Source organism: Oryctolagus cuniculus, chromosome 21 (genome assembly GCF_964237555.1).
Source record: "Oryctolagus cuniculus chromosome 21, mOryCun1.1, whole genome shotgun sequence".
Classification (NCBI taxonomy): domain Eukaryota; kingdom Metazoa; phylum Chordata; class Mammalia; order Lagomorpha; family Leporidae; genus Oryctolagus; species Oryctolagus cuniculus.
In genome coordinates this window covers 6,582,979-6,599,820 of record NC_091452.1, presented here as the reverse complement: position 1 = coordinate 6,599,820, position 16,842 = coordinate 6,582,979, and the positions used below count along the sequence as shown (strand labels likewise).

At 43.0% G+C, this 16,842-nt stretch overlaps 1 protein-coding gene across 3 annotated transcripts in view; it reads left to right on the top strand.

Moving 5' to 3' along the window:
- KNTC1 (kinetochore associated 1) overlaps positions 1-16,842 on the top strand; it is a 93,481-nt gene that overhangs the window by 51,709 nt on the left and 24,930 nt on the right. For all 3 annotated transcript variants that reach the window (XM_008250528.4, XM_051837743.2, XM_008250529.4), the window contains 11 exons: positions 942-1,183; positions 1,928-2,100; positions 3,182-3,279; positions 4,030-4,168; positions 4,629-4,685; positions 5,840-6,003; positions 8,500-8,604; positions 9,003-9,131; positions 10,035-10,151; positions 10,968-11,077; positions 14,092-14,299. In XM_008250528.4, the coding sequence (XP_008248750.2) occupies positions 942-1,183; positions 1,928-2,100; positions 3,182-3,279; positions 4,030-4,168; positions 4,629-4,685; positions 5,840-6,003; positions 8,500-8,604; positions 9,003-9,131; positions 10,035-10,151; positions 10,968-11,077; positions 14,092-14,299 (1,542 nt within the window). The remainder of the gene's footprint in view (positions 1-941; positions 1,184-1,927; positions 2,101-3,181; positions 3,280-4,029; positions 4,169-4,628; positions 4,686-5,839; positions 6,004-8,499; positions 8,605-9,002; positions 9,132-10,034; positions 10,152-10,967; positions 11,078-14,091; positions 14,300-16,842) is intronic.

Sequence of the window (16,842 nt, the reverse complement as noted above, 5' to 3'; positions counted from 1 at the left end):
CCTACTTGATCTCTCCATATTGTGTTGTATTGTATTTTACTTTACTTTACTTTATTTCACTCTTTACTTCACTCTTTACTTCTTTTACTTTTTTATTTTATTTTACTTATTTTAGTTTATTTTAGACATTGAGAGCCAAAGGGAGCAAGTTTCCATCTCCTGGTCTATTTCCTGAATACCCACAACAGCTGAGGCTGGGCCAAGCCAAAGACAGGAGGTAGACTCAGTTCAGGTTTCCCTCCTGGGTGGCAGAAGTTCAGCCATTTGAGCTATCACCACCGCCTCCCAGGGTATGAGCAGGATCCGTGTGGTGAACTGGCATTCTGATGTGGGAGGCAGGTGTCCTGACCGGCATCTTAACCATTAGACAAGTCACTTGTCCTTCTCCCTCCTTCTGTTCAGTCTTCTCCACAGCAAAGCATTCACGGACCCAAAATATCAGTAATACTGAAATTGACAACACATGAGTTAATTTCCTGTTTTCCAAACTTTATTATTATTGGTTTTATAACTTGAAACCTTAAACCTTAAATTATTATTTTTTTAATTTTCATTTATTTATTTGAGACAGAGAGTGTGCTTATCTGTTTCTTCACTTTCCAGAAGCTTGCACAGTCCCTGTTGGGGCCAAACTTGTGAGTCAGGAACTACATGCCAGGTCTCCTAATGAGTATTAGGAACCCAATCACTTGTTCCATTACTGCTGCCTCCTAGTGTCTGCATTAGTAGGAAGCTGGAGTCTGAAGCCAGAACCAGTAATCCAGCTGCTCTGTGAAGTGCCATCTTAACCACTAAGCCAAACACCCATCCTTACTAGATTCTCAGTTTAGGAGGAGTTGTCTTGAGGGGGAGGTGAGAAAGCCAGGTTTGAAATGCAGCAGAGATTTCTGACAGCAGATATGTGGAGCAGACTGGGACTGTCATGCTTCCCTTTGCTACAGGAGAACTTCGAGGTCTTCCTTCCACTCGAAGATTACAGCAACAGTGCCCTGGTAGCAGATCTCCGTGAACAGCACATCAGAGCTCACGAGGTTGCCTCGACTGCTGAGAAGGGCCTGAGCACCAAGTCCAAGCTGCACCGACAGGCGCTGGCCCTGCAGGTGTCTGAACAAGAGCTGGAGGCAGAGCTGACCTTGAGAGCCTTAAAAGACGGGAATGTCAGAACAGCCCTGAAGAAGTGCGGGTAATGTCCATATCCCCAAAATGCACAGCTGGCCTGAAAGTAACGTTGTTCTGTGTACTTCCTCAGTGACAAGCGGAGAGCAGGTGACACTTGTTTTCACAAGAGCATTTCTTTGTTGTTGTTTTTTTTTTTTTTAATTTTATTTATTTATTTATTTGACAGATAGAGTTAGACAGTGAGAGAGAGAGAAAGGTCTTCCTTCCATTGGTTCACTCCCCAAATGGCCACTGCAGCAGGAACTGCGCCGATCCCAAGGCAGGAGCCAGGTGCTTCCTCCTGGTCTCCCATGCGGGTGCAGGGCCCAAGCACTTGGGCCATCCTCCACTGCCTTCCCGGGCCACAGCAGAGAGCTGGACTGGAAGAGGAGCAGCTGGGACTAGAACCCAGCGCCCATATGGGTGCTGGCGCTGCAGGCAGAGGATTAACCTAGTGAGCCACAGCACTGGCCCCTCACAGGAGCATTTCTTAGTTGTCACCTTGAGAGCCTATTTTGGCCTGGTAGCAGAGAAGGCAGGACTGTGTACTTTTGGGTTAGATAGCGTAAGCACTGGCTCTAGGTTACTGTTCACTTTGACACCGAATGACATACCAAATAATTTGGAAAACAAAGCATGCTATATACCATGAACATATTTTAAAGACATTTGATGTTGATGATGGTGCTTATGTATTAATACAACAACAGCCAGTGTGTTTGCTTTCTGTGTGAGTATTCTAACTTCCAATGCTTCCTTTCCTCCAAAGGGACTTATTCAGGTATCACTGCAACCCCCACACAGGGGAATTGCTGTTTCTTGCATGTCAGAAGCTGTGTCAGATGTTGGCTAATGACATACCAATGACCGCACCTGTGGGACTAAATCTTCCTTCTGAGATCCATAATCTAGCATGCCAAGCTGCCACCATCTGTAGTCCAGGTGAGAAGGTCTATTTTGTACAGTTTTACATTCTCTGGTTCATTTTATACTTGTTTCCCAAATGCTTTTTTTTTTTTAAATTTTTATAACTGGACATCATAGTAGCTACACAAGAGGCAGTATCTCTTTATAATTTATTTTGAAGATTTATTTATTTCAAAGTCAGTTACAGAGAGACAGAGATCTTCCATCTGCTGGTTCACTCCCCGTATGGTGGCAACAGCAAGGGCTGGACCAGACCGAAGCAGGGAGCCAGGAGCCTCTTCTGGGTCTCCCATGTGGGTACAAGGGCCCAAGTACTTGGACCGTCTTCCACTTTCCCAGGTGCATTAGCAGGGAGTTGGATCAGAAGTGGAGCAGCTGGGACTCGAACTGATACCCACGTGGGATGCCGGCATTGCGGGCGGCAGCTTTACTTGCTATGCCACAATGCCAACCCCAAGGGATATAGGTTTTTTTTTGTTTTTTGTTTTTAGTATTTATTTATTTATATAAAAGATAGAGACAGATCTTTGATCCGTTGTTTCACTCCCCAAATGGCTACAATGGCTGGGGCTGGACCAGGCTGAAGCCAGGAACTAGGAATTCCATCTGGGTCTCCTACATGGGTGGCAGTGGCCAAAGCACTTGGGTCGTCTTCTTCTGCCTTCCCAGATACATTAGCAGGGTGCTGGATTGGAAGCAGGACAGCCAGGACTCGAACAGTTGCTTCCGTATGGGACATCAAGTCGTAGGCGGCAGCCTAAGCCACTGCACCACAATGCCAGCTCCAAGGGATGATTATAACTGATTGTCTTTCGGATTATGGCTTCAGAATAGTTCAAAATATTAGCGATGTCATTTCTGACTATTGATGAGACTCATTTTCATAGGATTGTGAAATTCCTTGCCTCTTCTTCTCTGATTTATTGTGAAGTTGAGCCTAAGTAAAGTGATAATACTTATGGTGGTAGAAACTACATGGAAATGATCTACTACATGACCATCCTTAGAATTTTGAATGGTAATTTTAACAAGGTTGTTGTCAGTATTCCAAAGGCATGAACTAGGAGCTCAATGGATTTTCTCCGTTTTCTTTCAGATCTTTTACTAGATGCTGTGGAACTCTGTAAATACACTCTAACGGCGGTGGAGCTTTCCCGGCAGTGCCAAATGGATGACTGTGGAATTCTAATGAAGGTAAAGCTCTTCAAAGTTTTCTTCTCTCTAAAGCAAACCCCCTGCCAGCTGCAGCACACCTCACTTTGAACTCACTTGCATGGTTTGCAAAAGCACTGACTCTTACATTGTCTTACTTTACTCCAAAAAGTAACTTAGGGGCATGAAGCCACATCCCTTTTGTAGTCACATTTATTGGCTTGAATTTGTGCTTTTTAAACATTGGGCCTCAAAAAAAAAAAAGCTTCTATGAAAATTATCCTTCTGTTAGAGTTTGATTTAAAATGACCTTTCCATAAGCCATAGACCAGAAGAAAGACAACATTTGTCCCTTGGTATCTGTGAGGGGTTGGCTTAGGATTCCCTGTGGTTACCAAAATCTGAATTCTCAAATCTCATGAATGAAATGGTGTCAAGTTTACCTATAACCTATGCATGTCCTCAATCTGCATTAATTATCTTTAGGTCACTTAGAATACCAATTCATTGTGAATGCTATGCAAATAGTTATTATACGAGGAATAATTCCAAGGAAAAATAAGTATGTCCATGTTCAATATAGACATTGTGTTTTCCTGAGTGTTTCGATCCATGAGGTTGGCTGGGTCTGAGTTTCTGGAACCCACTGATAGTGAGGGTTGCCTGTACATGATTGTATTAGCTCATCAAAATGGTTTGGCTGTAGTTGATGGGATTCTGGACTATGCTTGGTCAGGCTGCTGTCTGTATCTGGAAGTATCCTTACTTCCGTCTTTGCCATATTCCTGGTAGACTTCCTTTGGAACGCATAAAGATCCGTATGAAGAGTGGTCTTACAGTGACTTCTTCAATGAAGATGGAATTGTTCTTGAATCACAGACCGTGCTGCCTGTTATTTATGAGTTGATCTCATCGCTTGTGCCTCTCACTGGTGAATCTCATTTGTGTCATTATTTTCTATGTATTTACACTTTAGGCAATTTTAAACTGTGGAGGTTTTGTACTACAATTAGACACAATAATGTAGATGAATTTTTTAAAAGATTTATTTATTTATCTGAAAGAGTTACACAGAGAGAGAAGGAGATGCAGAGAGAGAAAGGGGTCCTCAATTCTCTGGTTCATTCCCCATTTGGCCACAATAGCTGCAGCTCCACCAATCCGAAGCCAGGAGCCAGGAGCTTCTTCCGGGTCTCCCACGTGGGTGCAGGGGCCCAAAGACTTAGACAGCTAGGGCTCAACATCTCTCATATAGGATGTTGGTGTCAGGTGGAAGCTTAACCCACTGCACAATACCAGCCCCTGGCTCGTGCTTACATATCTGAGGACATATGCTTTGTAAGTGAGTTATTTTTTTTACTGTAATCTAATTTATTATTATTTTTTTGTAGAAAAGAAGAGACTTCCCTTGGGTTCCGTGAGTTTGCCATACTGCTCCGTTAGAGAAGGTATTTGTCACTAGATCTGTGTAGCATCGTATTGAGACTTTGTAAATTCCTTGAAATTCCAAATGTGAATCTAACTGAATGTAACTACTTAGTTATTACTGTTACCTTGTTATTCTTCCAGAAGCTGGGGTGGGGATTATGTGTTTTGCCTGATTGTGTTCTTTCATAAATCAGCTCGTAGATTTTAGTCTTCCACATCTAGAAATGTTGCTTCCACTAATTATAGGCAAGGTACAATTAAAGTATCTCATTATCTAGTGGACATAGATATTTTTTTTTTTTTTAAGATTTTATTTATTTGAGAGGTAGAGTTACAGACAGTGAGAGGGAGAGACATAGAGAAAGGTCATCCTTCCGTTGCTTCACTCCCCAAATAGCTGCAACGGCTGGAGCTGTGCCAATCTGAAGCCAGGAGCCAGGCATTTCTTCGTGGTCTCCCACGTGGGTGCAAGGGCCCAAGCACTTGGGCCATCTTCTGCTGCTTTCCCAGGCCATAGCAGAGAGCTGGATTGGAAATAGAGCAGCTGGGACTAGAACTGATACCCATATGGTATGCCGGCACTTCAGGCGGAGGATTAACCTGTGCCACGGTGCCAGCCCCCATAGATATTTCCTATTAAGTCCCTCATTAACTGACTTCGAGAAGGAATTCTATGACTGCTGCCTGTGTTGACAGAGATTGTGTCTGAAAAGTATTTTTTTCTTCTTTCTTTTGTGTTTTTTCTTTTTCTCTTTTTTCTTTTGTTCTTGTTTCTCCTGAAAATTATTGCTGATAATGTAATCCTTCTTCATTTAAACAAATCTAGAATCCTATTTATTTTTTAAAAGAGCTAGAGAGGGGGAGAGAGAGAGATCAGTCTTCTATCCACTGATTTACTCCCCAAATGGCTGCAATGGCCAGGGCTGGGCCAGGCTGAAGCCAGGAGCCAGAAACTTCAAGTCTCCCATGTACAGGGCCCCAAGAACTTGTGCCATCCTCTTCTGCTTTCCCAGGTGCATTAGCAGGGAGCTGGATCAGAAGTGGAACAGCTGGGACTCTAACTATTGCCCAAATGGGATGCCAGTGCTGCAGATAGCTGTTTAAACCACTGTGCCACAGCACCAGCCTCTCTAAAATCCTTTTACTCAGATGAAACCCCTTTGTCCCTTTGCAGGAGACAGCTGTATTTTACCTGTTGTCAACTCCATCTCTGCCCTGCTTCAGAACCTGCGGGAATCTAGCCAGTGGGAATTGGCCCTGAGATTCGTAGTTGTTTCCTTTGGAACCTGTCTTCAGCACTCTGTTTCGAGCTTCATGGATACCAGTTTGAGTGAAAAGGTATTGTTCAGACAACAATTCGTTGTTGTTTTTTTTACTTTGCCAAGCAATAGAATTTGGAGTTCCTATTTTCCTATTTGTTTCTGAAGCAAGGAAATGGATCATTTGCCATATTTAAGAAAGATTGAGTGTCTGCTGAGACTAGGTGCTTGCATACATTTTCTTTTCTTTTTTTTTTTTCCTTCAAAGATTTATTTATTTGAAAGTCAGAATTACACACAAAGAGAAGGAGGGGGGGAGAGGGAGAGGGAGAGGGGTGTCTTCCATCTGCTGGTTCACTCTCTAATTGGCCACAATGGCTAGAGCTATGCGAATCTGAAGCCAGGAGCCAGGAGCTCCTTCTTTGTTTGCAACGTGGATGCTGGGCCCAAGGACTTGGGCCATCTTCTGCTGCTTTCCCAGACCATAGCAGAGAGCTGCATCAGAAGAGGAGCACCCAGGATTTGAACTGGCACCCGTGTGGGATGCCAGCATTGGAGGCGGTGACTTTACCTGCTGCGCCACAGCGCTGGCCCCATACATTTTGATAATCTTTAAAACAACCCTGAGACATAGTCCATTTTGCAATGTGGAAACTCAGATTCAGCAAGGTAAATTGAATTTCCTTAGGTCCTGATAGAATGTTTTTGTACTCCATGCTCAGTACAATTTTGACTAGACTACTTACTTAGCTCAGAATATCTATTTTATTGTTTTATATAATTTTTTAAAAAGATTTATTTATTTTAAAGGCAGAGTTATAGAAAAGCAGAGGCAGAGAGAGAGAGAGAGGTCTTCCATTCACTGGTTCAATCCTCAGATGGCCGCAACCACTGGAGCTGCACCAATCCAAAGCCAGGAGCCAGGAGCTTCTTCCAGGTCTCCCACACGAGTATAGGGGCCCAAGCACTCGGGCCACCTTCCACTGCTTTCCCAGGCCATAGCAGAGAGCTGGATCAGAAGAGGAGCAGCCAGGACTAGAACCAGCGCCCATAGGAGATGCTGGCACTGCAGGGGGAGGTTTACTGCTAAGTCACAGCGCTGGCCCCTAATTATTATAGTTATCTCCTGACAGCATCATTGAAAACTTTCTAGCAGACAGATTGTGCATGCAAAGCTGTGTGTGACTCTGGGCCTCAGAGAGAATTGCCTTTGTTTCTGCTGTTACGATGATTTCAGTGCCACTGCTTAGTTTTGTTTCAACCTTACTGAGGAATTACATTAAAATGCATGTGTTTTAAGGGTTACAAACAATGTATGTACCTTGATACCAGCACCACAACTGAATTTTAAAGTTCCTAATCAAGCACCCACTCTCAGCCTTCCATCACTGTAAATTTAATGGTAATACTTTTTGCATGTAATGTTGAGTTTTCAGAGCTCCTTAAAAGTTGATAAAGTGGAGCCCAGCATTGCAGTGTAGCAGGTAAAGTCACCACTTGCAACGCCAGCATCCCATATGGGTACCAGTTTGTGTCCAGGCTGCTCCGCTTCTAATCCAGTTCCCTGCTAGTGGCTTGGAAAAAGCAGTGGAAGACGGCTCACACGCTTGGGCCCCCACCATCCACATGAAACACCTGAGTGACGATCCTGACTCTTGACTTGGCCTATCCCTGCAGTTGAAGCCACCGGGGAAGTGAACCAGCAGACAGAAGATTGATCGATTGATCGATCGATCTCTCTCTCTCTCTCTCTCTTTCTCTCTGAAACTCTTTCAAGTAAATAAATAAATATATATTTTTTAAAGATTTATTTATTTGAAAGACTTACAGAGAGAGAGAGAGATCTTCTATCTGCTGGTTCACTCCCCAGATGGCTGCAATGGCAGAGCTGGGCCAGTCAGGTTAGGAACCAGGAGCTTCATCTGGGTCTCCTATCTGGGTGCAGGGGCCCAAGCACTTGCGCCATCTTTTGTTGCCTTCCCAGGTGTATTAACAGGGAGCTAGACCAGAAGTGGAGCATCAGGGCTGGCTCTGTGGCACAGTGGGTAAAGCAGTCACCTGCAGTGACTGGGCACTGTTTCAAACCCCAGCTGCCCCACTTCCAAACCAGCTCTCTGCTATGGCCTGGGAAAGCAGTACAAGATGGCCCAAGTTCTTGGGTCCCTGCACCCATGTTGGAAAACCAGAAGAAGCTCCTGGTTCCTGGGTTCAGATTGGCACTGCTCTAGCCATTGTGGCCATCTGGGGAGTGAACCAGTAGATAGAAGATTTCTCTCTCTCTCTCTTCTTCTGCCTCTCTTTAACTCTGCCTTTCAAATAAATAAATAAGTCTTAAAAAAAAAAAAAGTAGTAGTAGTAGTAGTAGTAGCAGCAGCAGCAGCAGCAGCAGCGGAACATCCGGGACTCAAGCCAGTGTCCATATGGGATGCCAGATTTCCAGGTGGCAGCTTTACCCACTACACCACAGCCCCAGGCCCTAAATCAATCTTAAACAACAGCAACAAAATAGTTCATGAAATTTTCAGGATGATATTATAGATGTCAACCTAAAGATTGTTTTATTCTTTTCTAAAAGCTGTTTGGAGAGACCGCATTAGTTCAATCAAGGCATATTGTTACGGAATTGAAAGAAAAATCTGTTATGTTCATCAGGGGAAATGCTACAACACTTTTGCACAAAGTAAGTTTTTGTTCTTGGTAAAATCTGTGTTTTCTCCTTTTGGGTCTTTAACCACAGTCAACGCTGCATATGCTTGAATAGTTTATGATTCAGGGCAGACATTTGGCATAACCATTAAGACATCACTTGCGATGCCCACATTCTGTATCACAGTGCCTAGTTTGAGTCCCTGCTGTGCTTCCAATTCTAGCTTCTTGCTAATGCAGGCCCCGGGATGCAGCAGATGATGGCTTGAATATTTAGGTCCCTGCCAGCCATGTCAGAGACCTGGATTGAGTTCTAGAGTCCTGGCTTTCGTAGCATCTATAATTTAGTTTTGTGACAAATGAGTCTTGAAGTACTTTTAATTCTATTTTGACTGTGAAGAATTTGATTCTGTTTATGCCTTTTTCCCATAGGTATTTAACTGTCGCGTTGTTGACCTTGACCTGGCACTGGGTTACTGCACTCTCTTACCTGAAAAAGACGTGTTTGAAAATCTCTGGAAGCTCATAGATAAAGCATGGCAGAATTACGACAAAATTTTGGTATGCCATAAGGAAGCACACCTTCAGTTCTTGAACAATTAAAGATTTAGGGGACAAAACAAAGTTGTCTTTGCCACCTTATCTCAGTTATTTAATAAAGTAACATGAGACTAATGCCCGTGACTGGAATGTTTATGCACGTCATAAGCATTGCTCAACCAGAAGAATTAAGATGTTTCTTATTTCTTAAAATCTGAAGGACACCTTAGGACCTCACATATTATGCTTATTCCAGTGTATTTGGACATCAAGACTCATGAGCTTGTTCTTTTTAGACAAGTTTAAAGGACAGAAAATGTACTATGACTATTATTTGTTTTAAAATTTGTCTTTTGTGGCTGGCGCCACGGCTTACTTGGCTAATCCTCTGCCTGGGGCGCCGGCACCCTGGGTTCTAATCCCGGTTGGGGCACTGGATTCTGTCCCGGTTGCTCCTCTTCCAGTCTAGCTCTCTGCTGTGGCCCAGAAGGGCAGTGGAGGATGGCCCAAGTGCTTGGGCCCTGCACCTGCATGGGCGACCAGGAGGAAGTACCTGGCTCCTGGCTTTGGATCGGCACAGCACACCGGCCGTAGCGGCCATTTGGGGGGTGAACCAACGGAAAAAGGAAGACCTTTCTCTCTGTCTCTCACTGTCTAACTCTGCCTGTCAACAACAACAACAAAATTGTCTTTTGTGAGATGTTGCCTTCAGGATAGATAATACTTATGAAGGAAAGCCAGACTACATTTATGGTATCATATAAAAAACTGATTTATCTGAATAATGTGTAAGAAGTCATAACGGTGTAGGAAGCCCTGTTATCACAAGGAGAGCCTGATTTTATTATTAGGCTCTACGTGGAAGATGCTGGAAGCACTTACTCTTTTTGCAACAGAATTTCAATCATATTTTACTATTTTTAGGCAATATCTTTGGTGGGCTCTCAGCTGGCCAGCCTCTATCGAGAAATTGAAATGGGGCTTAAGTTCCATGAACTCAGTACTGATGCCCAGTGGGGCATTCGTCTTGGTCGACTTGGTGTGAGTATTTGTGGTGTTGCTGTGACAGTTCATCCATCCTTGCAGTTACCCAGCTGGACATGTAAACCGAGGTCTTGTCCCTTACTTTTGGAAAGAGAATGTGTGGACTATCTTAGTTGTTGTAGTCATACCAAGTACCCACATTGGTGTAGAAGTGAGGACTTTTTGCTTTGTTTCCTTTTTTTCCATATTTTTAAGGAAATTAAAAGGGGCCTGATATTTTTATCTGTTTAGCTAACCCATTTATAGGTGCCTAACTGGTATCAGTTGACATTTATGCTATTTCAGGCCTAACCTTTAGCCTCACACTTTTGGTTTTTGCCTCTGTTATTTGAGCAAAGATATTAAAATGTGTACACAGGTAGAACCTCTAGAAGGTAAAAATAAACAGCCCTTATGTTTGACTTTGCCGAAGAATAGACAAATAAAACTTTGTTTTCTTTACTAAAAATATAGAATGCTGTATTTGCAAATAGTTGATTTATACAGAAGGTAGGCTCTGTAGAAATGGCCTGTGTTTTACAGCCTGATTCCTGTGCAGTGCGACCAGTGTTCCATTGACCTTACCCAGCCTTTCCTGGTGAGGCAGCAAAGGCTAGGGTGGCTGAGAGGGATTTTTGAACCCACAGCCAAGTCCATCTCAGCTCTCAGAATGACAGTTGGGTTGGGTAGCATGGTGCAAATAGAAGTTGGAGGAGCTACAGAAAAATGTATCTTTTCCAAAAAAGATAGTAAAAAGGCAAATCATGATGTTGTCCTTATTCTGATCCATTTCAATGGAAAGCATTATTTTTGTTTTGTTCCTTTTATTTCTAGATCTCCTTTCAACCAGTTTTCAGGCAGCATTTCCTCACCAAGAAAGACCTCATTAAAGCACTTGTGAAGAACATAGATATGGACACAAGCCTCATTCTGGAATATTGCAGGTAAGTCTTTAAGCTTTAGTGGTATTTATGCTGTTAGTTTAGCCAACTAGTAATCCTTACTTTGAGAAGTCATGAAGATAATTACATGTGACCCACAAGCCTTTGGTATTTTCTTTTACTCACCCCCAAACTTTGTAAATTCAAAGCCAGAAAGAGAGAGATCTTCTATCTTCTATCCTCTGGTTTATTCCTCAAATGTCCATAAGAGCCAGTACTGGACCAGACCAAAACCAGAAAAGCCCAGAACTCCATCCTGGTCTCCTATGTGGGTGGCAGGGACTCAGCCATTTGAGCCAGCATTTGGTTTCTCCAGGGTTGCACATTAGCAGGAAGCTAGAATCGGGAATGGAGCTCAGACTCAAACCCAGCTACTGCAGTATGGAGTACAAGCAGCCCAAGCAGCATCTTAACCACCGCATGAAACTTCTAGCCCTCCATGAAATTTTTCAACCCCCTTGTACTGTGATTTTTCGATTTGGTGGCTGAGATAGCTACTAAGTACCTAGCAAGCAGGTGGTATATACAGTGTGAATATGGTGCACAAAGGATTAAATCACATCTCAGGCAGTACAGAGTGGCTTGCACAAGATTCATCAAACTACTCAGAACAGAGTCCAAATAAAACTCAAAACTTATGGAGCAGGCATTTGGCACAGTGCTTAAATTGCCACTTGAGACAACTCCATCCCATATTTACATTCCTGATTTGAGTCCCAGTTCCTCTAGCTGTGATCCAGTTCTGGCTGGCAGGTACCCTGGGAGACTGCCGATGATGGCTCGGGTACTTGGTTCCCCGTCACCCACCTCTGAGACCAAGACTCAGTTTGAGTTCTTGGCTTCAGCCTAGCCCAGCCCTGGCTCTTGCAGGCATTTGGAGAGTGAGTGAGCTGATGGAAGATCTCTCTGTCTCTCAAGTAAAATGAGAGTAATATTTTTTAAGATTTATTTATTTATTTATTTGAGAGGTAGAGTTATAGAGGGAGACAGAAAAAAAGGTCTTTCATTCCCTGGTTCACTCTCCAAATAGCCCTATGGCCAGGGCTATACCAGGCCGGAGCCAGAAGCCAGGAGCCTCTTCCAGTCTCCCATCTGGGTTCAGGGCCCCAAGGACTTGGGCCATCCTCTGCTGCTTTCCCTGATGCATTCACAGGGAGTGGGATTGAAGTAGAGCATCTGAGACTCGAATCAGCATCCATATGGATGCTGGCATTGCAGGTGGTGGCTGCACAGTGCTGGCTCCAATGATTTTTACTTTACATCAGACATTTCTGTCCAGTAAATTCAAACATTCGTTTGCTTATACATTATTGGTTTTAAAGTGTTCTCACACACATCGTGTAGTTTTTGTTTTTTTCTTTTTTTTCTTTTTATTTGACAGATAGACAGAGAGAGAGAGAAAGGTCTTCCTTCTGTTGGTTCACTCCCCAAATGGCCGCTACAGCAGGAACTATGCCGATCCGAAGCCAGGAGCCAGGTGCTTCCTCCTGGTCTCCCATGCGGGTGTAGGGCCCAAGCACTTGGGCCATCCTCCACTGCCTTCCCAGGCCACAGCAGAGGGCTGGACTGGAAGAGGAGCAACCGGGACTAGAACCTGGCTGCTGTATGGGATGCTGGCACCACAGGCGGAGGATTAACCAAGTGAGCCACGGTGCTGGCCCCACATCATGTAGTTTAATTGTCAATTTTTTTATTATAGTATTGCCTGCTGACATAGGAGAAAAGTCCTGTGACATGACCTACTCAAGATCAAATTGTGACTGCTACAAAAATACCAAGGGTGCCAAAACCCCCATCCAAATTGTGACAGATTAATAGAATCTGAATTATTTATAATGAAGCTGCTTAGTGAGTTTCCTGTTCGAAGAAGACATCCTGTTCTTCATGTAATAGATAGTGAAGAGTAGAGAAAGGGTCCTAAACCTACTAGTCAAGGCCATGGGGTGCCCACAGCTCCAGTGAGCCCTGACTTAAGGTTAACTTTGAAATAACAAAACTAAACTGTTTTTTGGTTATTGTTGCCAAAGATCCATAAATCAGTGCATGTACTCTATCTTCTTTATTAACTCAAACTCCTGGTTGATTGTTATGTGTTGTTTTGTGGTACAGAACTCTTTTCTGAAATTTAAGTAGGTGTAATATTAAGTTCATTTCAGGATTATTCTACTCACATGGCATTGGTGATTTGTATTTGAAGGATAATGATACTTTAGCCTCAAGCAATCCATTTAAATAAATTTAGATGGCCTTTAGAACATCAGAGAATGACTTTAAAAGGAGGGTTCCTAAAGCTTTTCTTGACATTTTTGTTATTTTGAATTGTAAATTAAAGTATTGGTATTTTATTAATAGGACCTAGAAAGGCATTTCAGTTATTACAAATTTTTTTCACTCAGCAGAACATGTTAAAATCAAAATCCGCATGTTCCCTATGCTGAGGGATAACACTGTTAAACGCATTTGGCCTGTATTGATCTTTTCTTTTCCCTGTGCACATACTGTTTTGCATTTTATAAAATCTGTCGACAGCAGAATTATATTTTACATATCATGTTATAGCATTTCATTAAGTTAACAGTATGTCTTTCAAGGTTAGTACATATAGATCATCCTCATACCTGTTAACTCTGGTATTTCTTTATGTGGGTAAGTTATTGAATCAGCCCCTTATTGATAAGTGGTTGAGTTGTTTCCAGTTTTTTATTATTGCAATCAGTGGAATCTTTATTGCATGTCTTTGTCTACTAACATAAAATTTGTAGAAATGGATGTACATATGTTCAATTTTATTACAAATTTCTCCAATATTTTCCCAGTTTACACCCCTCCAAGAGTACTGTCTGATAAAAGGTAATACTTAGCTTTGATGACAGGAGGTTTAGCTGATTAAGAAACCTGACAACAGGAAGATTAATATCATGGAGTTGGTGACAGGAACAAGTGCCTGGGTATTCTGTCAGAAACCACGCGGAGCGGCAGGCATTCGGGAGTGAGTGTGTCGTGAATCCTTCTTTCAGCACGTTCCAGTTAGACTGTGACGCAGCTCTGCAGCTCTTCATTGAAACACTTCTCCACAACACGAGTGTCAGCCACAGCCAGGGAGATGCAAGCACGGAGCTTCCGAGGCGCCAGCACTCCAGACTCCTGGCTAAAGCCATCGAAATGGTTCCTTTACTGACAAGCACGAAAGACTTGGTCATCAGTCTTAGTGGGATACTACACAAGGTGGGTGAGCGGCGCGAAGAGTGTGCCCAGCCATCTCTCCCATCTTCCCTCCAGGATGAATTATATACTTTTAGTAACAAACTGGATGTGTAAGTCCAGTTAACTTTTAATTTTGTTAACTTTTAATTTTGAAATGATTCCAGATATCTCTTTTTTTTTTTTTTAAAGCAGAGAAATGGAGACAGAGGTCTTCCATCCACTGGCTCACCTTCCAAATGCCTGTAACAGCTAGGGCTGGGTAATGCCAAAGCCAGGGGCCTGGAACTCTGTCCAGGCCTGCCACATGGGTGTCAGGAACCCGAGTACTTCAGCCATTACCTACTGCTTCCTAGGGCACATTAGCAAGAAAATGGAATCAGGAGTGGAGTCGGGACTTGAATCCAGGTACTCCAGTGTAGGATGCGGTCATCTCAAACAGTGTCTTAACCACTGCACAAAACACCTACCCCAATTCTAGATTTAGATATTTTCTTTTTTTTTTCCTCCTTCTTTTTTTTTTTTTTTTTTTTTTTTTTTTTGAAAGGCAGAGTGGACAGTGAGAGAGAGAGAGAAAGGTCTTCCTTTGCCGTTGGTTCACCCTCCAATGGCCGCCGCGGCCGGTGCGCTACGGCCAGCGCACCGCGCTGATCCGATGGCAGGAGCCAGGTACTTCTCCTGGTCTCCCATGGGGTGCAGGGTCCAAGTACTTGGGCCATCCTCCACTGCACTCCCGGGCCACAGCAGAGAGCTGGCTTGGAAGAGGGGCAACCAGGACAGAATCTGGCATCCCGACCAGGACTAGAACCCGGTGTGCCGGCGCCGCAAGGCGGAGGATTAGCCTAGTGATCCGCAGCACCGGCTCAGATTTAGATATTTTCAATACAGTTTAATAAAACAATTTTCTTCTTATCTTTTTTATTTTTTTTAAATACAAACAGGATTTTTTTCCCCTTGGACTTTTTTTAGAAATTTATTTAAAAGGCAAAGTTACACAGAGAGAGAGGGAGAAAGAGCAAGATCTTCCTTCTGCTGATTCACTTCACAAATGGCTACAATGGCTGGGGCTACCCAAGAGGCGACTCAACTTGTTATACCACAACACTTGCCCTCTGAACGTGTTCAGTTTCTACAGTCCAGGGGAAGTTGTTGGCATTGTGGCACATCCCAAATGAGTGCTGGTTCATGTCCCAGCTGTTCCACTTCAGATCCAGCTCCCTGCTAATGTGCCTGGGAAAGCAGTAGAAGATGAACATGCCTGGGCCCCTGCCATCCATGTGGGAGATCCACATGGAATAATAGGCTCCTGGCTTCAGCCTGGGCCAGCCCAGCCATCCTGACCATTTGGGGAATGAACCAGCAGATGGAAAGTCTCTGTCTCTCTCTTCATCACTCTGTCTTCAAATACATGAAAACAGATAAATAGACGTAAAAAAAAAAAACACATGTTCTTTGAAAATGGATCAAACTACAGAGAAGGTGCAAACGAAAAAGATTTCCCTATAATCCTACTCCTTAGAAATAAAAATGATAATAGTTTGTGTACTGCCTGTCCTACACGAAATCTACTGTGCTTTTTTTGTTAATTACATGTCAGTGCATGTACATCTAATTTTTGACATATGCATATTTATTCCACTATACAGATAATATACTGTATTTAACCAGTGTTTTCTGGATAGACTTAAATTATTTGTAAATTTTATTATAAATTGTTAAAGTGTCTTCATGCATACATTTTCACAATCTGGTCTTTTTTTTAAGACATTTTCTGATAATTAGGAAATTTTTTTTAAAGATTCATTTATTTATTTGAAAGGTAGAATTACAGAGGCAGAGAGAGAGAGAGAGAGAGAGAGAGAGAGAGAGAGATCTTCCACGTGGTGGTTCACTCCCCAAATGGCCGCAATGGCCAGAGCTGAGCTGATTCAAAGCCAGGAGCTTGGAGCTTCTTCCTGGTCTCCCACATGAGTGCAGGGACCCAAGCGTTTGGCCATGCTCTGCTTCCTTCTCAGGCCATAGCAGAGTTGGATTGGAAGTAGACCAGCCAGGACTTTAAACAGCATCCATATGGGATGGTGGTACTGCAGGCAGGAGTTTTACCTGCTGCACGGCAGTGCCAGCCCTGAGAATTAGGATTTTTAGGTCAAGGGATAGTTTGGGGAAATGAAAGTAGAGGCAAAGGACATAATACTGAAATGAAAGAAATATTTGCTTTATATTTTGCCTGTGATTCAGCCAATATAGACTGACAACAGTTGAGTGGGCAGAAAGGTACAAAGAGAGCAGTCACTCTGTTTTCTTAGCGCCTATGGATACCCCCAGGCTAAAGCAGAATCCTCTGAGAAACGTTTGCTTGGAGGTATAAAATTTTGGTGATTTTCAAGAACGGGTCAGTCTCTTCCTATTTTGATTTTTCCGTCAAATATGGAAGAAATAGAACTTCCATTTAAAAGTCTGGTACAGTTAGGAAATTTTGACAGTATGTTGGTTTTTTTTTTTTCTGTTTGTAGTACTCTTAAACCTTCTTTCTTTACTGAAACAATATTGCCTTGTGTAGCATTTTT